The sequence below is a fragment of the Pseudochaenichthys georgianus genome, chromosome 6, assembly GCF_902827115.2.
Source record: "Pseudochaenichthys georgianus chromosome 6, fPseGeo1.2, whole genome shotgun sequence".
NCBI lineage: Eukaryota > Metazoa > Chordata > Actinopteri > Perciformes > Channichthyidae > Pseudochaenichthys > Pseudochaenichthys georgianus.
The window spans coordinates 20,682,412-20,710,267 of NC_047508.1; the positions used below are offsets into that span (position 1 = coordinate 20,682,412).

General features: G+C 41.9%; 1 protein-coding gene and 2 long non-coding RNA genes across 4 annotated transcripts; 1 reads left to right on the top strand and 2 right to left on the bottom strand.

Annotated features, from left to right (window-relative positions):
* On the top strand, window positions 1-27,660 carry LOC117447619 (uncharacterized). 2 transcript variants are annotated; one of them, XR_004552248.1, is made up of 3 exons: window positions 1-189; window positions 26,289-26,467; window positions 27,499-27,660. It is a non-coding gene; the product is annotated as an uncharacterized lncRNA (long non-coding RNA). The 2 variants fall into 2 exon arrangements; XR_004552249.1 differs by having other exon boundaries at window positions 27,502-27,660.
* On the bottom strand, window positions 6,430-7,980 carry LOC139433986 (uncharacterized). The gene is made up of 3 exons (XR_011643382.1): window positions 7,515-7,980; window positions 7,069-7,160; window positions 6,430-6,631 (listed from the first exon to the last, which is right to left on the bottom strand). It is a non-coding gene; the product is annotated as an uncharacterized lncRNA (long non-coding RNA).
* fjx1 (four-jointed box kinase 1) lies at window positions 21,096-23,396 on the bottom strand. The gene has a single exon (XM_034084386.2). It carries the CDS (start codon window positions 23,206-23,208, stop codon window positions 21,742-21,744), a length of 1,467 nt encoding a protein of 488 aa, XP_033940277.1. The 5' UTR covers window positions 23,209-23,396; the 3' UTR covers window positions 21,096-21,741.
* Window positions 27,661-27,856: the final 196 nt, after the last annotated feature.

The following is a 27,856-nucleotide window of genomic DNA, read 5'->3' on the forward strand; positions in this document are numbered from 1 at the left end:
TGGGTGCCAGGTCACAATGCTCCTCTGTGCCCCCTGACGTATGGCTTCCTGGCACTGGAAAATTCTCAGGATGATTACTCATGCCAAAAGCCTTCGAACCTTCCAGATCCGAGTATGGCATCCAGTGGGTCTCGCGCACGTACGTCGGGGACTCAGCTGACAACACACTGAAACAGAGACAGCTCCAAGGTGAGTGTGTTTAGAGAGATAGGCAGAAAATGCGTGAGAAGTCCTTTTGAAAATTGAAAAATCATTCCAACTTGGCAATAAATGTGCTATTTGGCTGCCAGAACAATCACAATTCTGAGTTTGCTGATGATGATTTAAGGGTTTCCACACACCTCTCAGTAGGAAAAGAAATAGGAAACACATTTCCCACATAAAACCTGACAACAGTTCTTTAAATCAAAGTATTTCACATCACAGCCGCCTCATTATCTTTTCATGCTGACCTTCTTAGTCATATGATTTGTGTCGTCTGATCAGAGCCTAGCATGGATCTCCAGGCAACGCCACAACAGTCAGTCATAAGGTGGCAACAAGAACCTGATTCCTTTCCTTGACTGAGTGGAGATGGGTTGGGGGAAGGAGGGGGTGAGACTGCATGTGGCACAATCGCTGAGGTAATTACAGATTTAAAGGAAAGAGAAACACACAATGTTCACTCAAACAACTATGCCTGAGGCCATCAAAATGGAGGGGAGTCTTTTGTGTGTGTGTGTTGCTGCTGTGACTGACTGAGTCGCGAGAAAGAAGGAGACAGAGAAGAAGAAGAAGTGAGAAAAAGGGAAGAGTATAGAGGAACAATAGAAACAGACAATAGTTTTGTTGAAAGGGTGGGGTGGTTGGGAGGGGGGAAACAAATACAGTGAGTGAAAGGATGAAGATTGAATTTCGTCTTCACGGGCCAGAACGTTGCCTGCGAGCAAACAATAGGATGAAAAGATGACCTGCTGCTCCCTGACTGACGGTTTGACAGCTCCACATTGCAGCCCCTCCCCCCTACTCTAACTCCCTGTCCAACTGCCAGTGTCCAATATCAACTCTTAAAACAATTATTGGACTGCCAGACGGTGGATATAACGTTGAGTCAGCAAACAAATGCAGAAGACTACCTGTCATAGAGCATGAAGGAAGCTGAGGAGGAGGGTATAAAATGAACAGAGAAAGAGGGAGGAAGCATAAAGAATGGATGAATCCCTTAAAAAAAAAAGGAAATCTAATGACAGCTAAGCAGCTTATTAGTTTGGCTGACACTGGGACTTTGTGTGTACGTGCTTGTGTGGCTTGTTTGTCCCCTGTCTTTGAGGAAATATAACACTAGTCACAGCAAAACCAGATTAAGCGAATCCGTGAAAAAGAACGATACATGAATGAATACAGTAAGTACATTGATCCTATAAATCATTCTTAATAGAATGTTGTGTCCTGTGCGTATATGGAGGGAGTGTAGGTGTGAAGTATGAATGAGTGATGCTGAGATACACAATCCTGTATACAGTAATATTCTACGGTACGCTGCATTATGTGACATAGCGGGGGCAGGGGGGTTAGCGTCATTTTGTAATGGTTTCACTGAGAATGGGGAAATGAATCGCTAAATCAGTAGGACTGATAATCTGCTCTGGGTGGGGAAAAAAACCTGCAGAGAATCACAATGACCTTGCTTTTATCTCCTACGCTTACAGTTAGCCCTTCCCACTTGCGATTGCCTGGCTAGTACACCACGTAATCCCACAGGATTAAATTGTTTTTGCATTGAACATGTGTAGTGTGTCGGTAGATGAATTTGTACACAGTTTTAAATATGAAATCAGTGCTTTGATGTTAACCACTGCAGGGCCATGTCGCTCCCATTTTCCCCACTTCCTCGATTTCTATCTCTATCCCCCCCTCTCTCTCCCCCCCCCCCTCTCTCTCCGGTTCCCGCTGTGTGTTTAGAAATATGATCTTATTGCCTAAATTGAAAATGGGACTGAGTGCACAACACTCCACACATGGCAGCATAGGAAATATGAAGATGATGAAGGTAAAGATAGAGAGAAGTGGGGGGGGTGAATAGACAGGACTACAGAGAGAAGAGGAGTATGAGAGGCTGGGAGGGGAGGGAAGAGGAATGGTGAGGAGTTTAGAGGCTCTCAAACACATTGCACTCCCAGCACAGCAGATGCCACATTCTGTCTGGCACAGTGATCTGTGGGCCTACTCTATTTATACCCTCACTGTGCCACTTCAGGGCCACCGCAACACTCAAAACACACACACGCACACATCTAGCGTTAGGCTTGTACAGCTCTCCTGCAATGACTGAAATGAGGCAGGATAGAGAGAGGCTCCCTGTGAGGGGAAGAGAGGGAAAACAATGTTAGGGCATATGGGGAGACACAATGGGAACAGGATTAAATATATATATATATACGAATGGATAATGTAAGTGTTGGAAGAGTAGTTTCAAAGTCTGAAACTCCCATGTGAGAGAAAATGCAGATTTTGCTTTTCATTAATGCCTGGCTGGTTTTAGTTGGCAGGCAGGACCATGAGAAAAGGGAGAGTGAACAAACAGTGGTCTGATTAAGCAGCGGGAGGACACGGGTCCTCTGGATCGCCCTGGCTACTGGGAATAAGAGCCACAAGTTACATCAGCTTTCCACCTTAACAAATGAGTCGCGTTGGGCAACTCAAAGAGGAAAAGAGCAGTGAGTCTTAAATTAAAAAAAGAAGGGCGGAGGGAAAGAGAAAAGAATATAAAAGACAATTTGCCTGTTGAAGCTGCAGCAACAAAAACTGCTAATTTCTGTAAAAATGTGTGGTGATTTCATTCTTCCACTACAATACAGAGACGGGAAAATTGAACATGAATCATCTTGTTACATGTGGGAGGAAGGAAAGCTTAATAACAGCATGGCTTTCATTTAACAAGCAGCGCGTTGTGGTCTTCTCTCATGCCGTATAATCTCATCTGTGGAGCTATGTTGCATTGTTAAGAGGCAGCACCCCTGCATGTTAAATGGCCTTTGTTTGTAATCAATCAGCTCAAATGTTACAGAAGCAAAGCAGGGTTCATTACACATCCGGCTCAGAGAAACGACACCCCTCTACACATCCATCAACCTCACACACTGCGTAGGATCCTGAAATATAACACTAGCTGGTTGCAAACAGAGGGTGCTCGTACACGCAAACAAAAACACACTCACACATACACAAATAAAGATGGATGTAAACTTCCGCACATTTGTCTGTGACCTATAACTGTGTATGCAAAGTCACACAAACAAAATCTAATAGAGCAGACGGAGGTGGCATTTAAGAGCAAGAGGAATATTTAATGCATGTGCAATAATACAAAAAAAAAGTCTTGCAGGCAATCTTTGAAGGGTCACCTTTGATATTATGAAAAATGAAAGGTTTAAATCATGTCTGTAATAGTTTCTGTGTCTCCGCCAATGTGTGAGAGTAGGAAAGGCTAACTTCAAAGCTGCAATATCTTATACATCTGGTCATGGCGGTTGCAAATAATTAAATGAAAGCTAGGATAACTGTGTTTGACTGTTTGTACTGAGCACGCCAGCTGCCAGAGGCACAGAAGGGGAAAGGGAGCTTCGCATATGTGAGCACCAGCGAGCGTAGGAGAGCAACAACAACAAACGCTTCCTACTCTTTGAAGCGATTGGTATCACCTTCCCACCAACACTAAACCTACCCCCCTTCCACTGTCCGTCAGCAAGCTATAAATCCAGGCTCTCATCTGCCGATATGCCTCTGAAGTTCAGGAATGCCCGCATGGGATTTGAGGCCCGGTGAGTTATGGGAACACCTGGGAGGGGTGAAGGGGGGACAGTGAAGGAGAAGGAGGCATCCTTAATACCTTTGAAGGGCGACATGTTGACAGCCAACACAACTAATGGATTAGTTCTGGTGGTCAACTGTCTTAGATGTGGGTAATATGTCTTTGAAACACAGAATCAGCCTGAAATACAAGCCTGCTGACGGCCTGCACACACACACACTCGCACACACCTATTGTTTCTACCAGATGGGAACATGAGGGCATATCATAGACTGTATATATAAAGGGGCATATGCTGGAGTCCAGCAGCAACTTCAGCAGGAAAAAAAATGCTGAGAGCTCGGGTATGAGAGGGGGGATGTTTTCAGAAAGGCTGAGGGTTATGAAAACAGAACATGGTCGGGGTCGTGGCCTGGCCTGAATGTCGTTCCTGCACAGCATGCTGAAAGTCACCAATCTGTCCGCTCCTCTCCTCTCGCTACCCTCCATTTGTTTGTCTGTCTGTACAACCAGATGTTTGTTTGGATGTGTGTACCAGGTGTACTGTATGTCCTTGGCTCCCTTTTAGTCTCTTGCTATATGTTGTGAACATAGTAGTATGTGTACTGTTCGTTTTGATCATGGATTAGTCTTTTATTTTTCTATTTGAGTACAAAAACAGTAATAAAAATGTTTTTAACTTTTTCTCCTCTCATAAAGCAAAAAATCAGTTGACATCGATAATGGTGGCAGATTAACCTCTTAACTTCAGGTTAAGAAAGTTTCTAATTTCTAGCTTGTGACCTCCAATGTTTCCAGCTGAAATGACAAATGTTGCTGTCAAGTTATATCAGCGGTCTTTAGTTTGCTTATTAAGCTAATGTCAGAACCAGGAATTGGTTGAAAGCTCTGACTTGTTTTGAAACACATTTGTACAAGGGTCTTACATTTGTACTTCAAGCCTGTGAACATCATTGTGGTGAAAGACAGAATAAAGCTGCATGTCACCGGCAATCATTTACAATTCTTGACACCTGATGATCCTTGTAGAAGATAAAGACATAAGACTTAAGAGTAGGGTTGGGTATCGTTTGAATTTCTACTTTTCGATTACGGTTCTTAACGGTTCTCAATTCCAATTCTTTGAGGGGCAGGGTAAAAAAATTATTAAGTTCTTGTTGAATTACTAGAGACTAGATCTAGGGGGTACATAAACACCCATATGAAAAAGATCGGTTTACATTTGAATAATTAAATAAGTATGTGAGCATAACCAATAACCCATAGCCAATAACAAATACATGTAACGTATGTTATGTGTGTTGTTCATTCATATCTTATTTTACTATTTTATTTATGCATATTTTTTTATCTCCAGTTTAAAACGATATGTCTGGTTTACTGTCCTATAGTATACATTGGAATGATTTCAAACCTGTTTTATCCCTATAATTATAAAGGAGTGCCTTGGAAATATGTGTTTACATAAATTGTGATCAAAACGTTTGAGACCACTGAGATAACTTAGACTAAAGTGAACTATCTAAACACTCGAGTCCTTTACCTCACTGAGCTGTAGTTATCAGCCTCAGCCTCAGCCTCTCCCTCCACATCATTGTAGAAACATCTTCTTCTTCCGTTAGAGCAGCTAGCACCAGATGCTAATAACAACAGCGCGTACCGGTCCCTCGCTCCCACGCTCACTGAGAAGGGTCTAGCTGCAATGACTCACCCGCGCTGCTGGCCAATGGAGACCGACGTTGCCACTTGGCCGCCATCTTGCTACAGAGAGTTCTCTCATTCATAACATTATGGTTTACTATTTAAATAACCATAGCTTGCTCAATTTTCAACCAATTTTCAAACGGTTTGGTTTTTTATAAACATAAAAGATGTAGTTATGATACTGCATACTTATATTAATGGACTTCCATATGAAAATAATATTAATCAGATAAAGCAATAGCTATACACACACACACAAGGTATTTATATTAAATATTTGCCGGTGTATATATTTCCATTTATTTTATTATATTGTTAATAAAATAAATTATAAAATTAAAATACATTTATATTTTATATATAAAAATCGGTCTCATGTTACCACTCTGTAAGCCAAGAGTTGTTAATTTAGCAATGCCTTAGCTTTAAGAACAGGGACACAACTAATGACAATAGCATATGTTGGTATATTATTTAGATATTCACACCTTTATCAGAAGAACCAAACCAACATAAAATGTGCTCACAGACAGGCCAGTTCTGTCTAATTTATCACAATTATTTTTGACATGAGATCTTCATATCATCCTAGTTTTGTATTTAGTTTCTAGATTTGTAAACAAATCCAGAACCTTTGAAATATGTTATTGAAAAAAGACCAAGAATAATATAAATTGTACCATGTGTCCTTTTGTGTCCTTCTGTAGTCCATTTGTGGTTTGTCTTGTCTCACCCCGGCTGATATATCACAAAATCCACTGTTTAAATTGTTTCCTATATTGCCCCTATGCAATATAGGGAACAATTTAAACATAAACTATCCTATGTGTCCTTGGGTGTTATGAAAGGCGGCCCCCCAAAATAAATGTATTATTATTATTAAGAAGAACACATGGCACACCAACAATCAATCATCGTCCAGCCTCAGCTTTGGTATTCTTTCACAACCATGTTATGGGTTTATTAGACTGAGCAAACATAAACATATGTGGGGAACATAGTGCTGCGTCTCCTGTCCGGTCAAATTCCTCACTCCTGAAGTGCTCACTGCAAAGCAGTGTCCTGTCACAGGAAACAAAACCGTCCCTTCTTAGGGCGAGTTCCCACTGCCTCCTCCTCTCTTTGGTTTTGGGAAACCTTAAAAACATGAGAAAGGTAGCCAGATATATAAATTATTGTCAACATGTTCCTCCCTTCTTTCCTTTAACATTAAGGGTAGGACAAAAATACACACCGAAATTATCATATTTTTGGTATGTATGTATGTATGTATGTATGTATGTATGTATGTATGTATGTATGTATGTATGTATGTATGTATGTATGTATAGCCTACTTTAAGAATAAGACAACCACACTAAGAGTAATAAAAAAGGTGTCCAATAGAAACATTAAATAATTGTGTAAAGAAGTGGTAACAACATATTCTAAAGAGGCTGGGTCAACAACAATCTTGCAATACTATTATCTAACATAGCCCCACTGATCCTGTGTAGCAGGACTTGTAATGTACATACATCCACTAAGTAATTAACGATTATCCTAATTTTAGTCATAATATTGTCATATTTTACACGTGAAAGGTGATCCCACGGGTTCTTGTTTCCAGACTGCGGTGATTAGAGCATCTGTATGCTGCACAAAAGTCCGGCATAGTCAGGTACTTCTGTAAACACAAAGCCAGCAAATTCCTGGATCATAATGCAAGATGTTTTTAACAAGCCAAACCACTTGGAAGAAATCATGTGTAACTTAAGTTGTGTTGAAAAGAAAGAGCAGTTATGCCTATCCCACTGGTGTAAAGTTGCTGGGTGAACTTTGTAATACTAGGTCTCACTCACAGCCTCTTGTTATTAGCCAGCTAATAAATACAACCACATACACAACGAAAAGCTGCAATTTCAACATGTCCAAGCATCCTGTATCATAGCCTTGCTAATCATGTTTATAATAAACCAAACAGTTTGTAAATCAGTCAAGATTTCAGTGAGTTAAGAGTATTTTTGTGCAGATCACTCACCTTACAACAGCTACCATAACGCGAATCAGAGTAACTGTTAACTGTAGCAAGATGGCGGCCGGTCAGCTACGCTGGAAAATCTCCCATGACGATCTAGGCTGAAGTCGAATAGTCCATTTAGCTTAGGAACCTTCCTAAAGGAGTGAAATGACCCGGAAGTCCCTCAGTGGCAGCCATGATAAGTGCCGTTCGAATTCTCTAGAATGATGAGAATGATAGGAAAGGAGGTTTCAAACTTCCTTTATAACCTCCTTTAGCTTAGGAACCACTGGACCTCCCTAACCGACAGGAGAAGCGAAAATGCTGCCCCACAATGCCTTGCAGCCGCAGCATTTGCCGTCACTCAACAGTCGGCCGTTCACGGAAACAACCGATTATGACCGAGAAATGATATCATGAAAGTTACGGTGCTTATTAAGCATTTTAAAACATAGGTCGGTGGTAAGTTGCCAAAGTGCTTTGTTTTGAACGTTCATCAGTATTATAATCAAAAAGAGAAATATGAACGTTAGTAGTTTACTGAAATGATCAAATAAAGTCAACATTTCACAGAGTTTACTGAGCTGTGTGGGGTTTGTTCAACTTTTAAAAGATGTTTGAATGGTGATATACACAGTGATAGATGTTAAGGACTAACGTTTATAATAAATACATCTGTATTGATTTTAAGATCTTTAGTTCATACAATCATACGTATTGGGATCATTTGTATTAATGTGGACCGGAGGGAGAGGGTGACGAGCATAAGTTTCACTTTCCTTTTTTATTTCAATTCCAACTTTGGTCATGAAGAATATGTTTCTCTGTTGTCCACGTTCATAAAGCAAAGCAGCAGCATCAGAGCACGGTGCAGAGTCTCTAGATGAGTTTACAGTAGTCCCTCGTTCTTATTAAACATCCATGTTGTAGTCCGCTTATAGAAAACTGTAGTTTCCATAGTTTCCCCACAGCAGCAGACACACACAATGACGTCCGCTGGCGCATCATAAACACGTTGGATAGTGAAAGTGCATTCGGATTCTCTAAAGTACCGCAGTCTCTTCTCCCAAGTCCTTTTGAATTCTCCTATCCACTATCCCTTAACCCCGTGACGTTTCACTCAGAGGTCAAGGAATAGACGATAGGGTTAGAATTTAGGAGCTGATTTTTAAACTATCCGACTGCAGCCCTAGAGAATCCGAATGCACTTTCACTATCCGACGTGTTTATGATGCGCCAGCGGACGCCATTGTGTGCGTCTGCTGCTGTGGGGAAACTATGGAAACCACAGTTTTCTATACAGCGGACTACAACATGGATGTTTAATAAGAACGAGGGACTGCTGTGAACTCATCTAGAGACTCTGCTCCGTGCTCTGATGCTGCTGCTTTGCTTTATGAACGTGGACAACAGAGAAACAGATTCTTCAGGACCAAATTTGGAATTGAAATAAAAAAGGAAAGTGAAACTTATGCTCGTCACCCTCTCCCTCCGGTCCACATTAATACAAATTATCCCAATACGTATGATTGTATGAACTAAAGATCTTAAAATCAATACAGATGTATTTATTATAAACATTAGTGGTCCTTAACATCTATCACTGTGTATATCACCATTCAAACATCTTTTAAAAGTTGAACAAACCCCACACAGCTCAGTAAAGACTGAAATGTTGACTTTATTTGATAATTTCAGTGAAAACTAACGTTCATATTTCTCTTTTTGATTATAATACTGATGAACGTTCAAAACAAAGCACTTTGGCAACTTACCACCTATGTTTTAAAATGCTTAATAAGCACCGTAACTTTCATGATATAATTTCTCCGTCATAATCGGTTGTTTCCGTGAACGGCCGACTGTTGAGTGACGGCAAATGCTGCGGCTGCAAGGCATTGTGGGGCAGCATTTTCGCTTCTCCTGTCGGTTAGGGAGGTCCAGTGGTTCCTAAGCTAAAGGAGGTTATAAAGGAAGTTTGAAACCTCCTTTCCTATAATTCTCATCATTCTAGAGAATTCGAACGGCACTTATCATGGCTGCCACTGAGGGACTTCCGGGTCATTTCACTCCTTTAGGAAGGTTCCTAAGCTAAAGGGACTATTCGACTTCAGCCCTGGGCTGCAGTCGGATAGTTTAAAAATCAGCTCCTAAGTTCTAACCCTATCGTCTATTCCTTGACCTCTGAGTGAAACGTCACGGGGTTAAGGGATAGTGGATAGGAGAATTCAAAAGGATTTAGGAGAAGAGACTGCGGTACTTTAGAGAATCCGAATGCACTTTCACTATCCGACGTGTTTATGATGCGCCAGCGGACGTCATTGTGTGCGTCTGCTGCTGTGGGGAAACCACAGTTTTCTATACAGCGGACTACAACATGGATGTTTAATAAGAACGAGGGACTACTGTGAACTCATCTAGAGACTCTGCACCGTGCTCTGATGCTGCTGCTTTGCTTTATGAACGTGGACAACAGAGAAACATATTCTTCAGGACCAAAGTTGGAATTGAAATACAAAAGGAAAGTGAAACTTCTGCTCGTCCCCCTCTCCCTCCGGTCCACATTAATACAAATGATCCCAATAGGCCTACGTATGATTGTATGAACTAAAGATCTTAAAATCAATACAAATGTATTTATTATAAACGTTAGTCCTTACCATCTATCACTGTGTATATCACCATTCAAACATCTTTTAGAAGTTGAACAAACCCCACACATCTCAGTAAAGACTGAAATGTTGACTTTATTTGATAATTTCAGTGAAAACTAACGTTCATATTTCTCTTTTTGATTATAATACTGATGAATGTTCAAAACAAAGCACTTTGGCAACTTACCACCTATGTTTTAAAATGCTTAATAAGCACCGTAACTTTCATGATATAATTTCTCGGTCATAATCGGTTGTTTCCGTGAACTGACTTTCCGACTGTTGAGTGACGGCAAATGCTGCGGCTGCAATGCATTGTGGGGCAGCATTTTCTCCTCTCCTTTCGGTAAGGGAGGTCCAGTGGTTCCTAAGCTAAAGGAGGTTATAAAGGAAGTTTGAAACCTCCTTTCCTATCATTCTCATCATTCTAGAGAATTCGAACGGCACTTATCATGGCTGCCACTGAGGGACTTCCGGGTCATTTCACTCCTTTAGGAAGGTTCCTAAGCTAAATGGACTATTCGACTTCAGCCCTAGTGTTTATATATATCTATGGCGGCCAGTACACGGCGGTACACGACACGCCCACCTGACACGACACTACGGTGGCTGAGAAGGGTCTAGCTGCGGCCGCGGACAGTGGAGGTTGAACCAAGCCCCCAGGAGTGCGCCGGAGTCTTGTGGCCAAACGGCGGTACTACACTTCCTTTGTGGTCTCTAACTCGTTGGATAATTTTTTTTAAACTAAATAAACTACCCAGTATGAACGTTCCCGGGTAGCAGTTATCTTCCCTCCCTTCAATCTAACCCTTCCCTTCCCCCCATCCTAACCCTAACCACTCCCTACCTTTTTACCTAATCCTAATCTTCCTTCCTCCCTCCTAAACCTAAACCCCAAAACCTCTCCTACTGTAAGAAATTAAAATCAATGTTTATACTACGTTACCGTTAGAGCAGCTAGCACCAGATGCTAATAACAACAGCGCTGGTACCGGTGCACCCTCCCTTTCTCCCTCGCTCACTCCCACGCTCACTCGCACTTTGGCTGTGAGCTGCGGGTGCTAGATAAGCCAACATCCCCCATTTTCATCACTTGCAGTGCCCATCGTACAGGGCGAATGAAACGTGTAACCAGGGTGAAAAAGGGTGTTACATTTACTTAATTATGAATGTTGTTACATCAAGGCCGAAAATTAGGATGAGCACCAACGGTCAGAACATTTGTTTTCCCTCCCAGAGCTGTCAGCGCAGCGCCTCCACAGATCTGGCGCCCTAGGCGAACATCTATAATGCCAGTGCAACGGGCCGGCCCTGGTCTCAGGTTACACTGTAGGAAGTGTAGGTACAACGCTACATTTCCTCAGGCATCGAAAAGCGGAACCGAAATTCACATTTCTAAATGATGCCGTTGGAATCGAAATGTTGGAACCGGTTCTCGGTACCCAACCCTACTTAAGAGTGAACCTATGTTTTATGAATCTTGTTGCTAACCAGCTTACGATCCTTCCCTTCACCCATACAGTATGTCTGATTTTTTATATCTTTTTTTATCTCACTTCCACATTAAACTGTAAATTGTACACTGATATTGCTAACTTTAGCTTAAACACCGGCATTTATTTTACTCACAAGGTTCCACTAGTTGCCATGCAACCGTTAGCCTTTACATGTTGTTATTTCTAACCTGACAGACACCGGTTAGTGGAGAGCAGTAGCCAAATGCGTTTTAATAGGGCTATTGAGAGTTAGGGTAAGGGTAAAGTATTGAATTTAGATGTGCATAGTATCATTCACACCACTGCAAAATGTAAAAAACATCCAAAGCTTGAGAAGCCTGTGCCTATTTACATTTCCGATGATGTGTTTGGGTATTCTGTGTTCTGGGCAGGGGGATAAGGATGGGCCACTTTCCCAGAGCCCATGGTGACATATTTGAACTCTTTGATAACTAGCCCATAAAATAAATATATTCAATTGGCAACAGTTTCAAACAAGCTTCCATTATTAATCCATTATAAAAATTGCTGATCATCCATTCAATTGATCAACTAATTGTTTGAGTATGTGTGTCCTTCTTTGTGTGCTATGAAGGGTCTGGAATGAAGCCATAAAGATGACATGACTATTGCTCCCTGCTGCCTCCACACATGAGAGGCAAAGCAGGAAGAACATAAAAGTCAACACACAAATGAATAAATCACTGTGTTGCACTCTCATTGCCCTTGCTGCAGATGTCTGTGTTTTGTCTAAGTGCATCTGACAGCCAATCTCTAATTCTCTATCCCTTTCTATTTCCTGATGGGAGGTCATCAATTATTCCAACTGACTCGTATAGCTGATCTCAGTGATGCATTTCAAACCCCAAGTGTCCAATAAACCCCTCTCTTTTCGCGTATAAATGATACAGAATAAATTAGGTGGTTCACAAATTGAAGGAGGTGGGAAAAAATGGAGGCTAAATGAGAAGAAATACTTGATATTCCCCTTTTGCTATATTACCCAGGATTGTGGAGCACTAAAAAGATTTAGTTTCTCTTTCATTGATTTAGTGGAAGATGTCTTTGTTACCAGCCTTGATGATAAGTCCCCACCCGTAATCAATCAATGCTCTCAGGAATCTCAGAATGGCAATATTTGCACAGCCCAAATAGATGTGAAGAAACGGTATGAGAAAAGGTCAAGGGGATTTAAGGAAAAATGGTGAAAGGGAAAAAGAGAGAGTAGACCCTTTCAAACAAAGACAAGGACAGGAGCCACTGGCCTTTTTGTTTTGTTGAATTCTTCCTCACTGATTCACAACATTATATGGCCTTACTTTCCCGTAGTCCTGCCTTGTTTTTCAGCTGTTTTTTTTTATTGAGAGGCTATTGAACCTCCCACATGCAGCATATCAGTTATTTTGCCGAAAGGATGGGTGTTATGCAGCGTATAAGGTTGAAACACAAAGGTTTGCTGCCTGAGTTTCCTCTCAAAGTGAAAAGGAGTGAACTACAACACCCTGTACTGTTTCCTCTTTTGGTAAAGGATGAAACAAAGTGCTGAGCCTCACCCTGCAGTCGTGTCAGGATAATTGGTGTGGCTGCTGGCACGATGCGCCAGGATGTCTCAGAGCTGTTATTTGAGATGAGTCAGGTTACAGGTGGGAACGGGAAGGAATGTCTTTGGGAGAGGCAATACCTTCAAAGGGGACTTAATAACATATCATTACAATTCTGTTATAAAAGACGAGAAAAGCAGCATGTCTGCAGTTTTCATTGCCCCTTTTTGTTATTGTCCACTTTTTCCTTCTCTGTCTCTGCTATTTCCAGATTCAGTTTCAGTCACAAATGTTCCATTCCATTCAAGACCGTCTCAGTCTCACACTAGCCACAAACATAAATGGCTTAGAGTTAATTTCTATAGGCACCTCTTGACCTTTTTTATTTGAGTGGAAATTGAGGGAATTTTCCATTATGGAGTTTTCTTATAACTATAAATAATGTTACTTTACAAACACTTTGTGTATATCTTTGATGCCTAATACTGTAAACGTGTTCAGTGTATTTCCATTCCTTTCCTTTTTTAATATATTCTAAGTCTTGTTTTGCTAACATGCTTATTTGCGAGCTTGCAGTCTTCTCTTTCACTTCCCTTGTTGTCGCACAGTGCTCTATGTATTTGCAAATTCACTGTCATAAACCTGTCAGTGGAATAGTGTGAAACTGACACCAGGAATGTGTAATGCATGGCCTGTGTGCTTGTGCATTATTTTACATGCAAATCATCATGGTTGTATACAAACAAAATGAACTCTTGCTTAAGAGCATTGATCCATAACGCTTCTTGTGATACAAAAGAAACAGCTCTACGTGAACCTTTTTAAATTAAGGCGTTCTTCACTTACAATATATATGTAAGGTTTACCCAGATAGCCAAACCCTCTGTTCTGTTTTTAACCACTAATAATATCTTAATTCAACATTTTCAAACCATGTAATATATGTGTTCACTTAGGCTATTTACTATAGCCTTATATTATACAGGCTGGACTAAATAAATCCACAGATAATTTAAAAAATAGAAAAACAATTGGCCAGACAAAATATATAATCTCTCCAGCTTGTTCCGTGTCGCCTTTTAAAAATCACAGTAAAACACTGGAAAGACCCATACACTGAGCTGAAATGAAACAATTGCACATAAAATAGATAGATACAATATTTAATAATAATTCCTTACATTTATTATAGCGCTTTTTCAATGACTCAAAGCGCTTTTACATATACACACATTACACATATATCATACAATGGTCAGATACTGTGGACATTACCAACAGGAGCAAATCCGGGTGAAGTGTCTTGCCCAAGGACACAACGGCGGCAGGAGCGGGTTTCGAACTGGAGTTCCCCAGCACTCCCCCTTGATCTGATGCACAGACCACTGCGCCACCCGTCCAGAATATTTAGTGTCTTTCTCTCAGAGAGGGCAATGGTAGGCAAAACAATGTACATAATAAAACATATACATCCCAAATGGCCCTTTTAAATAAGGAATAGTAATCCTACATTATTCATTATACATCATAAACATTCATTTTTGAGGGATAGCAATATGTGTATGTAGTCTGCCAAGTAGAAGCTTTCTAAATACTTTCAAATACTTCTCTAACCAAAAATGGTATTCAGTACAGCCCTTGAGATTTCCTGGCTCGTGATGCTGCCTAGATTTGAACCCATGCCTAAATGTATATCATCTAAAAGAAGAATAGCAAGGAAATCAATGTGTTTAAGTGTGTCACATTCTTTATATATTGCCTCATTTTGCTGTCTCCTATGGTTGGTAGCATCATCTCACCTTCAGCAAGGCATGTCCAATCTTGTTCAAATGACAATGATACTGCAGTGTCAGCCATAAACCCCTCTAATGTTTGTCTCCTGTGAGCTCTTCTCTCTTCACCCCTCTAAAGAGTGGAGCCAGCACCTGGACGCAACCCAAAATTCCCCTCTGCCTCTTACTGTATGCCCGTCTTCGTCACCGCATGCGTGAGTGCATGCCTTCCTCTTTTATCTACACTCCTGTCGACCCATTTACTCCACTTATTGACTGTCGTGACATATTCTCCAAGTAAGCTTTCATATTTTCAATGTAGCAGTCTACTATTATGGAACGAGGTAAGCCGGAGCATTTGTGCTGTACAACAGCCTACAATGGGGGCATAAAGCACAATTTACATATAAATGACCAAATTACTGAGCACTGGCTCAGCCAATGGGTGCTATAATTCAAAAGGACTACTGTGCCACATGCAGGTCTCCAAAGAGTACTGCCTCGAGCCAATGCTAACATTCAAAGAGTAAGTGGTCAGCTAGCAGGAAGGAATGTGCTGTTTCAGCAGCTCTTACTGTAGGTATTTTGTCATCAAGCATCACACGTCCTCTTGCCCTTCTGTGTATTGATTTTATTTGCACTTCAGGCATGAAGAGGACAACGCCTGTTTGACAGTCCCAGCCCACCTAAAAATAAACTTAATTGACAAACCTGTATGTTGTTAACCGCAGGTATTTGTTATGCTGTCAAGAAATACGATTGAAATGTTAAGATGTGTCAGATATATAGACGTTTGGTTTTGTCAGTGGTTTAGGATTTCCATACCCCTTTTCAGAATTACAAAGAATTATCCCTTTGTTCTTATATATTATTATTCATATGTCCAGCCGGCTAATTTAGACTAATCAACTCTTTGTCTGGCATTAGTGCTGATTCATAACCTCCCAAGACAACATTTGAATATAAATATCTTAATTAAGGCCACAATCTCAGCTAGATCGCCTCCAGAAAAACTCGCACCCAACAGCAAAATTATAGATTATCTCACCATGATTGCAATAAGTAATTTTTTTCCATCAGAAGACAGAAAAAAAAACACCATAACCACAAGCATACTAATTCACATTTACATAAAAATGAATACAGATGCAAATTAGCAAAAAGGCATGTACTTGAAACAGGTCCCCCGGCTGTACCAAAGCAAGAATGGCATTACCCAGAGGAATATGAATACCTGTCAAGCATGTCAATCAAATGCTGTTTGACATATAGGTAGAAACAAGGAAGGGAAGACATTTGAACGCAAAAAAGTCCTAACAAGGGAGCTAATGTCATGCCTGGGTAATCCTCAATTTGTAAACAAAAGAATTGCAGGGATAATCACATGTTGAATTTAGCTCTTTTACTTACCTTTTATTTGCCTGCAATTGTTGTGTCTTTTTTCGAGCACAACTTGAGGAAAAAAGCATTTATCATTCTGAAATATGTCATCACACCTATCCTCTATTTTATATATAAAATGCAAATGTTTTACATTATGACTTTCCGCGGAATTCGGTCTGACATTTTTGAGACAGAGCCTGAGGGACAAGGCATGACAAATAGGATGGAATTAAGTAGTGAAATTAATCAGGATTTATTTTTATGTATGTTTTGACTGGCATGAAGCAAATCGCATTAACGGAAAATAGACGGAATCCAAATTGAGTTTAAACAGTTCTTGTTTCTAAAACAGTTAAATGGATTATATTCAGATCTGTATGTCTATTTGTATACATACTTTAGGCTGTACAATTACTTAAAATCTAATAATAACATAAAACGATGATGAGTAATATGATTAGGCCATATGTCTGGGTTATCTGATTTATTTATTTCAACATATACTAAACCAAACATCTGACTCACTGGTTGTCATTACAGAGTGAAAACTATAAACTAGAGCGATGAAAGTAACGTAGTTTAATGACGGAAAAGTACACGTAGGATGTCAACTTTTCCATCATTTGTAAGTTTTGCAACCCTGCGAGAGTGGGAAACAGCTGAACAGATGTATAAATCCGCTCCCTTGTGTGTGATATACTGTGATAGAGCCCTGCAAAAAACAATCTCTCCCCCCAAGGACGCAAGTTAATCGGCTAAAGACATTGGCCATCAGTGTTTAGGGACATTTCTATCTCAAAGGAGGAGAAATGTGTGTCAAAGAGTTTTACGACAGTCACACACAGATTCATTGCCCTGCCAAATAACCCATTGTTTCATTCACGCTCATTTATCAAACACTTGTGTGCTATCACAGCTGAATTTAAAAGTAAATCCATATGGCAGAGACTAACAAAGCTGGGTGTCCCTCGTGATATTTCCAGATGTACACACTTGTTAAACTCTCAGCCTGGGATGAAATAGAACTACATACCGCAAAGCCAAAACCCACACCTGTGGATAGTCCCCAAAAAAATACACTAGCTTATTTGAACTTTGACACCTTGATTTAAATGAATTTGGACATACACATGTTGAAATCTAAACAGAGGAGGTCACTTCACTCAACACGTTTTGTTCTCCTCTTATTAGCGGAGGTATGTGCAGCTCTTTTCTCGCCTGTCTCTGTTGCTCATTACCTCCTACTTGGTCTTGAGGAAGAATGCCCAAAGGTCTTGACCCTATGCTTTCACCCCTGGTTTGGACAAAGCTAGGCTTTGTGCCAGCTCTGCAGGCACACCACAGCCCGGCTGTCCAGCCTATGCACAGCCAAAGCCCCTCCAGCCGTTACCCCGGGCCCCCAGTTTACTCTTCATGGCGCGCATCCACTCAGCTGTGTCTAACCGACTCTCCCTAGTATGTGCCGTGTTTCATAATGAAATCATTCAGTCATGCTCAGGAAGTTCCCTGCACTCTGTAGCCATGAAAGAATGCCAGTTATGTCTGTCCATTCACACAGGGCAGGCCCACAGGGAAAGGGGCAGTCTAAGTTAGTTAGTCACCTGGTGTCTTGCAATACACTTCATTTAACTTTTTTTAATCCAGAGCACTCAGTCTCCCATGAATTAAATCATGCAATGATGATGATGATTGTTGTAATCAAGCAACTGTCATGTGAGGATGATGACTTGTTGATAGGCCCTATTCTAGTGAGAGAACATTAGGAATAGTTTGATATTTTGTTAAATGTGCTTATTTGCCATCTCAACAAGTAAGATGAGGACACAGATACTACTCTTGTGTCTTTCTGATCAATACAAGGCTACAGCCAGCAGTCTAGCTGCATTAACACCAAATCAGGGGATGCAGAGATAAGCACTGAGTTATACGCCAGTGTGAGGGTGTCATTTAAATGGCCCATTTAACGGCAAACGTCTACACTACGATCAAAATGTCTTTGTTCTCTCATGGCGGTCATGGCAGCGTTTTACAGCTTTTGATTGCCACTAACATGCCTGGCCGACACATGGTGATGTCGTGCAACTTTTCTTCAAATCTGGATTGATTGCTTTTGAACTTGGTTGCAAAAATTGTTGGGAGATCTGTCTTTTACATATCTCTTGCCTGATTGCCTGATTTGGTGACCTTACGTCGAAACCTTTAAAGGTGGGGTAGGTAAGTTTGAGAAACCGGCTCGAGATACACTTTTTGTTATATTCCATGGAATGCTCTTAACATCCCGATAGCAATGAATATTTTAAGTGCTTTGACAAAAAATCTATAAAAAAATGTCATCTGTGGAAGACGTAGTACTGTAAAAAGCACGACCAATCATTTTAGCCGGCCCGGCTAAAGTAACTGGATGGCCTACCTGCCTGTCAGCCTTCCATCTGTGCACAAACTTATCTCGTGCCCTCATTGGTCATGTGCACGTTCGTGTGTGTTGGAGGAGGGGCTCTGTAAGGAAGTGGCAGATTTTCTCCAGTTGTGTATTTTCAAATTCTAGCGCACTCGAGCAGGTTTCTCCAAAATTACCTACCCCACCTTTAAAGCTCCCCAATCACAATTGTAAAATTAGTTGAAACAATGGCATCAAAAGACATAAAATAAAATAAAAACATATGTTTTTTTTTTAATATGACCAACTGATAAGCTTGACTTTATCCTCATTTAACAACAACATGAAATAGGATCTCAGCCAACTTTAAACGGTTTATGTACTCAGCTGGGTCTCCTTCCACCCGCCTGCCTGAGAAGTGTCTGTGCGTTTGTGTGTCCATGGAGATGATCCTCCCTCAGCTCCTCAGGAATGTTTGCAATGTGCACAAAGAAAAAGATCTGCTTGAGTACCTGGGGTCTCTGCTGGGGCCTGCTGTGGGCCCCTGGCTAGTATGACTGCCCGAGTCTGTAGTTCAACCAGCCTCCTGACACAGACAACAAGCACATCTGGAAGAAACCACACAACACTGGCATATACAAGGGCATAACTAACTGCCATGTACTGCATAATAACCAACTGTGCGGATGCCACGAGCTAAAGAACAAGCTGCACTCATTAGTCAATGTCACAATGTGTTGTGCATGAACATTTAGTTGCCTCTGGGTTAAACATTTGGGGGACTTGAAGGAGTTTGTATGGTGATCTGAAATAAACCAGGCGGAGAGAGTAAGGGAGGAACATATGTGAACAGTTAAAAGGGTGATTCAACAGCCTCTTTGATATCCCCCATTAGTGTGATTACAGCTGGCATGCTCCAAAAAAATTACTTTCTAGTGCAAATTGATACCCAAAAAAAACCCTAATTAGGAAGTTGAAACTTTCATCTTCCATTTAGCTAACACATGAAGTTGACAGTGATGTTACCAGTGAAAATTAATGTGTGGAGGGAGATGAGGCAGATCGTACGAGACAGGAAAAGAAGCAAGTGTTTGGACCTGCATACCCCAGTTCAGCATTGTGTTTAATCCCTGGTGCATGCAGCAGCCTGTCGTAAATCTCTTTCCAGCCTTTGGAATTAACAGACATGTTTAGAGCATGATGCCCAGCTGCAGCACCCCCCCCCCACCCCTGAAACACACATGTTCACATACTAACCCTACTGCCGGCACATTAACATGACCTGCTTTCTCCTATCCAACAGTCACTGCACATATTGACCCCCAAGTCCCTATTAGAGCTGCAGCAGGCAGTTAGTCTGTAAAAAGCCTCCAGTTACACCTGCCTAAACCTCTGCTGCCTCTCCGCCACTTGCAGTGACCTAGCAGGGAGAAACATAATTCACTGATACTGCCACACGTGCTGTAAGCCATGAAATGAAGTGCGAGTACAAATCAAGCCACTTTTTGAACCAGATGCACTTTCCCTCTCTGTGGTGCTGGAGAGCCTACTAACAGGAGTGGTGTGCCCTGAAGTTGGCCATACATAAAGAAAGTTGTAAAAGAAACCAGATGAGGTGCATAACAGTGAGAGGCTGGAAAGAATTAGGCCTTCAAAAGTTTCATCATTGACTTTTCCTCTGATGTGCTCGTAAGTCTAGAACCAGGAATCAGACACAGAGCTGCGCCCATAGTGGAACTAATAAGGAGAGCATGCTTCCAAAAGGGTTGAATTAAAGAAAGATGTGGTTATGCAAAGTGAAAGCACAAGGCAGGATACTGGAGCTAACCTCCATGCAGGCATAATATATACCTATATACAAAGTCAACCTTTGAAAAACTGTAAACAAGCTCTCCTCTGAGAGCGGAGTGCTCATTAATTGTGGGTCTGGCCTCTCACAGCACCCACAAAGGGAATTTTCGTACTTTTCAGCGAAACACATTGAACCAATAAACCAGCCTTGGCTTGAATGTTTGTATTACTAGAATGACAAATATTCTTTCTTCTGGTTGGGAGAAGCACAATGTTACAATATAGTTAGGGAACAGTTAAACCCCTTTCAAAGGATGTCAAATGATGTCAGTTGTCTCCTTCACTTTATCATTCTGGGTGAGATTATAAAAGGGATTACAGATCCCTGATTTGGCGTGCCAGTGGCTGACAGAATGGCTCCTGGGGAACTGTGTGCCAGTAAAAGATATTTCTGAAGCACAATGAGAGCACGGTAATGGGCAAGTACAGAGGCAGGAGGTACATGTAGGCGGACTATGTTAATATTGTATGCACTCTAATAAGGCAGTTAAACACAAACGGCATTCTGAATACATAGTCTGACAACAGTTGAATTAAATTAAAGTGTATTTATCAAAATGACACAAGATTTTTGGAATGTTACAATGTATGTTAAATTAGTGGAGCATCAAATTGCAGACAATATTTACAAAGTACTTACAATGGGTATGATGTGATTTTAAGGCTGAATATGCAATCCAAACACAATTACAGGAGTGCAGGTGCTGCTATGACTGTAATGTGCAAACAATTCTCTATAAAAAGCTATCCAGATGTCAACAGAAATACAGTATTCAAGAGTCAGCTTATGTTAAGGCTTTAGGAGTGTATCATTAGGATTGTTGAACACAAGGCAAGAATCCAAAAACACTTGAGGGGCTGCGTTATTATACCCTAGTCAGAAATATAACATTTAATCCCATTAAGGTGAGCCTCAGTGGGCAAAGTAAGACAGGAAAGACTGGCCTTAATCCATACAGTGGAAAACTCAGCAGGGGGAATTCTGTCAAATGTACTTATTTATAAAGTAGGCAACACATTATATTTACAAGAGGTAGTTCAGCTGGATATTCTAAACAGTTTTGTGACTGTGTAATGATATTAGACATCAGTTTAGCACAGGTCTGCCAGGTGCCTTTGTAGAGCTCATTATACTCTGCAGACAGCACATCCATCAGCTGTGCCTGCTGAATGTTCACAGCTGGCTGTACTTGGCTTTGCAATGCAAAATGTGTTTATATATTCTGTCTATCCTGTCCTGGAGCACACCAGCGTGCTCGTCCGAGAGAAATCCTAATTCCTGGGACAAAGGCTCGCTTTCTCTGTAGAGCTCCCGCAGCCTCTTCCTGGCGTCTCTACGCCTGTGCAACTCCGCCACGCGCTGCATGGTCCTTTTTCTGAACACACACACTGAGCTCAGTACTGTACTGTGGTACTTCTCCCACATGTTCAACACCCGAAAGCCGTGCACGAGTCCGGCCTCATTGTCTATGAACACAAGGTCGCCGCGGGGTGTTTTCAGGAGGTTGTTGGTGTCCCTCTCCATTACGCGCGAATCCCACTGCAGGCTGAACAGATTGCTGACGAGTCTGTCGAAGTTTGCCGTCAGGTAGTCGAATATGATCAGGTCGCTCCACTGCATGAGCTCCAACAGCTCCGTCGTGGTCTTGTTCTGGAGCTCCCCTAGCACAGGATGCAGCCCGCTGCTCTCCTGTCTGAGCGGCGCAGGTGTGACCACCCCGGTCAGGTTGGAGACCCACTCGGTGAGGGACACCACGGCCCGATCACTCCACAGTAAACCACCTATCCGCGTCCTCACAGCCGCCCACTGTTCACTGTCACTGTTCACCTGGGACAGTACGAGGGGAGGCAGGTTTGTGATGCCTAGCAAGCTGGCAAGGTAATACGTCAAAGTTTCCCCTTGCACCTGATCCGCGTTTATCCCATAACGCACACACGCTTTGGTCCCATCTGCGAAAGTGGCAAGCTGGTTAGATATCCTGCCGCATCCCGGCTCCAGCTTCACTATCCGATATGTCCTGGCTCTCTCTCGCCAAGACAGGGCATATTCCTCCGAGAAGCCCACGGGGAGAAGATCCTCCAGCCATTCACTCCAAAATATCCCATCCTCCACCGGGGAGACTAACTTGACCGGGCCCTCCCGCACCGCTGACCTCTTGTTATCCCCATTCACATGGTAATCTCGATTCCCTGCAGAGGCAGTTTGATCAGTGAGGTTGCGAGCCTCGAGTCTGTCCCCCAAGTGCGGTCTTTGTGCCGCTGGGACAGTTAGCAATGCCCGGAAAGTTTTGGCCGAGAGGTCAGCTGGGAGACCCTGGTGAAAAGACCCTGCGCCCGGTGCAGAGAACCCGCGTTTGTGTCGCTCCAAACGGTTCTCCAGTGTGCTCCAGACGTAGAAAACACTCGCAAGGGCGCACAGGAAAAGAAGAGCGAACAAGTTTGCAGAAACAGCCCTCATGGTGAAGACCACCCTTCCGAGACCCACAGAGCTCCGGTTAGGTTTGAATAAGACAGAAATAACGACTTTTCTTAAATCCACCGAGCGCCCAGTGTCCCGTACACCCCCCAAGCCCGGCGGCTCACAGGCGGATTGTTTGAGATCACAGGAAGAAAAGGGTCTCCGAAACAGAGTGAATCTCATCTCCCGTCCTGGGCAGATGCCTTGTCACATCCCTCCTCTGCGGGGAAACGTAGCACTCCGGCTCACCACAGCGGATATCCTTTATTGAACGCTCTCCATTATAACCCACTGGCGTTGTGGGTGCTTTCTGTCAGTGTGCACCTCTCCCTCTCGCTTCTTCCCTTTCTCTCTGCACTGGGTGAGTTCGTTTTGTGGTGGTGTCGGCTCTCAGAGAGACACTATAGGCGGTGAGACACGTGACTCCAGTCCCGAGATGGTGGGCGGATCGTGGGAAGGAGGGTTCAGAGAGGAGCGGAGCAAGTGCACCGCGCTGTGTGTGTAAATGTGATGTGAGAGGATTGTGTGGTATTGGCAAAGGCAGCCATTATGATAATTGATACCTGGGGCAGAAGTACTTTGGAAATAATGTCACCATTTTAAACAAATGATATTGTGTGCCTGTGCACCAAGCTGAATGAGGCAAAGGCAAGCAGGGATATATGCCAGACCAAACATTCACATCTTTTCATCTTTTTTGTATTTTTTGTTTATGATCACCATGAGGTCATTATGTATAAAAAAAAGCACTTAGCTTAGCATCAACACCATTATGTTATTATGTTGGCTCTGTGCACACATTATATTGGATTTTAAATGAAAGTATAACTATGGGGCTAACGTGCAAGAGTCGCCGTTCTTTTTACACCCCTCAGTTTTAGAACAATGACCCAAAACTATGATCATAAAAATACAGACAAGTCATGTCCTGTTCCAGACTAGCTCAAGTTAGTCATCTGAGATGTATCCAGCTGCTCATGACTCTGCTGATAATTTGGCTCAAGGCAAAAATCTCCTGAAACAATTCAAGAAGTGAAGATAGCAGCAGCAAAGGGCTGACAAAGGGTGCCTATGAGTTTTAAACCTCATTGAATGGAAATCAATGCAACCAAATATTTAATGTGATTAGTCACTTTATCCGTTTATCGTAAGGACCCTCAAATGTAATTGTCAGCACTTTTATTACAGTGTTGTTTCTTTTAAAACTGAGCAGGGAGCAACAAAAGTGACTTTTACAAGACTCACAGACATCATTGTATAAACCAATAGCTTCCGATTCTACATCATATTTTCCTTAGGCTGAAAGAACATTTTGAGACATTTCAAATAATTGGACACACACATTGAAGATATCACTCATTTAAGTTGCATTGTCATTTAAACCTATTGGTACGAAGACATTTTCCTCAATTCCTTTTATTTTATTTTCACAATATGATAATCATGGGCAAACAAATTATATCTATAGGAAGCTTAAACAAATATACAATGCTATCATTGAAATTAATCATTTACATTGTTATAGTGTGTTTTGTCTTTTTTTGACAAATTACTTATTGAAGAGGTGCAGAAAGAGTCTGTAACCTCAGCTGTAGAAAAAAAATGTACAGAAAGAACAATTATACTAATGGTTAATAAAAACCGTACTGTTATTGTCAATAGCAGATATTCAGCTGCATATGGAGTTTGCTCATTCATGACATAGACAAATCAGACAAAAACCTTATTTTTATAAGGTCTAGGACTTGTGACCTGTTTTGTATTCTTAAAAATCTTCATCCTTTCAGCTGCTACAGTAAGTGAGTTGTCATTTTCCCTCAAAAACCCAGAGCACAATGAATTCAACTCCTGCTGGTTTCATCTTCATCCAAGGCTGTTAGTAACACCCAGGCACACAAATTCCTTTATACACATGTCCCTCATTAACTAATTCCTCATTAGCATCTCCCCAACCCTTCGCCATTCAATTCATGTTTTCACACTCTATCTTGAACCTTAGTTTGCTAATCAAATTAATTGGGTCATAATTATAGCAACAAGCTGGCATGCTAAATTGCCTCAGTCGTAAAGACAGCCACAGACAAGAATTCTCAATTACACCCAGTAAACTAGAGGTCGGCTAATGTATGCTTCAAACGCCGGGAGCGTTCACGGTCATATTCAGGTTATTTATTTAGTCTGAAGGAAGATATAATGAACTACACATAACCCCTCCCACTCTGGTGTATCTTTTTATATCTATTAACAAGCAGGAATAGAGAAACAACTTCTCGCAGATAGTCAGGTGAAATTATTCCGATGTGGTCATATTGCTCATGCAGCCTTCGCTTCTGCTTAGCCAAGTTGGATTTTTCTCTTTCTTTCCATTAGCAGAATAATTGGTTCTATTCCCAGCCTGTGTTTGATTCTACATTGCAGATTGACAGCAGTGGCCGTGCAGAGGGAACCACAATCCCTGGGTTGAGCATTAGTAGAGAACCATTTACAAGTCCTAGAATCTCAAAAAACGTGTAGTGGTGCATGGCTGAGCATGTTTTTCAAAACAGTGTGTCCTTGTGGAGGTGGGGTTTCACCATCTGAGTTAAGAGCTGTTTAAAACGAATTACCCGTTTGCAAATTGCACACTCTGTTTGTGTCCCAGAAGTACCGATAGTAAGATTTACTAAACAGGCTTACTGAAGGCATACAAGTATAGATGGATATAAAAAGGATGCATTCAAGTATTCTAAGATTAATGTATACACTACACATTACTTTGGCTTGTTATCTCTCGACTTGTTTTGTAGTCCTTACATGAAACCCTACTTCCTCTACAACTGCTTGTTTCCCTTCAGTTTTACTTTAGAGCTGAGTAAGAGCAAGACGTTCAAGGTCCAGACATAGGAAATGAAGAAGGCTTAAGTGCATTGCTGGAATTCTGTCTGATGTGTGTTGCTTTTTAGGAGTGTGGAGTGACTGTATTTACTGGCTCCGTCTGCGGCAGCACAAATCTAGGTGTCCCTTTCCCCCTCAAGCACAAGTTGGGGCATGTTCACATATCAAACCTATCTGTTTCTTGCCATGTGTTATCTGCAGGTCAGAAAAATCTCTTAACCCCCACTACTCCTGACGCATTCCTCCCTCCTTTTTCCTCGTAAATCCCACTGCAGTCCCAGGAGGGCAGTAACGTCGGGAAAGCCTTACTCCACCAGTCATGGCTGGTCACCAGTCAAACGAATGCAGTGACATAAGAGAGGCCTGACCGTCTGTCATTCTGTCCACAGTGTCACAGTACACCCATCACCGGCCCGTCTGGCCACGCCACAGCTGTGATAGAATCTCGGGTTTTCTGCGTGGTGCTCGCCCCCCTTTGCAGATGGACAGTGGGACGCAAAGGAGACATGATGGTGGACATAGGAGAAGAAAGTGCAGTGTGCCTCTGTCCCTTCCCTCGTAGTCTAAGGTTAGTTCACACTGAGCAATAACTCATAGGTCCCTTGACACTTTGCAGCACTCTGTTTCCTGGACTGAATAATGAATGTGCAGGGCTTCCATTAGCGTTGAAAGCTACGATTATTTCACAGGGCCTGACAATTACTCACGCTCAGGGATTCGGGGACAGGGCGGGGGATGAATTCATCATCTCCTGATGAAGATATCTGCAAGAACATGTGTTCTTTTGGACAACCGTGTGCTCATATGTTTAGTGTGGAGCAGATAATGAAAAGGAAGTATGATCATTTGATTTAGTATTCTAGGAGCGTGCATGGATGCACACTGAACTTACAATACCTGCTCTCAATCCAGAAACTGGGATATAGCCATCTGTTCAACAAGCCCAGAATTCTTCTTCTTCAGGACGCTACCATCACGCTGCAGCAAACTTGCAGTGGAGGATGTACGTACCATTACAATAAATTCTCTGGAGACAGATAAGACATTTCTTTTATCCACCAGTGACAGAGACACAATTTCGTCAGCAAGTAACGCTTTGGGATAGTGCAGAAATTGCACGAAAAGGACATTTCTAGTCAGCTCACTTCTATTATTTGGCTTCTTTTATCAGGCAGATGTTGCTGGCGTTGAATATAAGAGGTTGTGCACTTTAATTTTCCACTATGGTATTTCTTGGATGATGCTGTTTTAATAAGCAACAGCAGTCGCCCTCTTGGCTTTATAGAGGATCTCAGAGGCGGAGAGCAGAAACGATCTGCCGGCAGAATCAAACAGCGCTGTTTCTAGTTCCAGAGATCCACCGCACCATTTAGACCCACTGCCCTTTTCCACCAGTCACTGTGGTTTCCTTAGCATGCCTGTGCCAATTTCCTGATACGCATCCTCAATGTTTTTAGCAAAGACTGGGTTGGTTTCTATTCGCTAATAAAAAAATACATTTGTTAATGAATGCTGCATGCTCTCTCAGCTGTGGAGGAAAAGCAGGATGTTTAGCTTATTGAAGTACTGTATTCCCCATCTCCATCTGTTTCCATGCAGCAGATGTCTAGAACGGAGGGTGGTTGAACCAGCAGAGGAGTGGGCTATTGATATGCAGTGCTACACAAGGGAGACCCTCTTACAAGAGCAACATCAGGGAGGGGAGGAAGGAGATGTACTGTCGAGCCACTCGATTAAAGAATCACTCTCCAATCTCCTGGATTACACGTCCTGACCTGCCACGCCAAATCCTCTACTAAATAAATCAAGAATTGAATTCTTTCTACTTTCTTTTCTGCTAACTGGCTTATTGACTCAAGCATGCTCAGTTCTTTGTGGCGAGGTTTGCCTTTCAAATGGCTAAAGGGAGAGCTTAAAAACATGTGGTCATTATTAAGAAAGTCATGACATTCAAAGC

Excerpts from the sequence above, each read along its gene's own strand:
- fjx1 (XM_034084386.2), bottom strand. The coding sequence starts at position 23,208 with ATGAGATTCACTCTGTTTCGGAGACCCTTTTCTTCCTGTGATCTCAAA.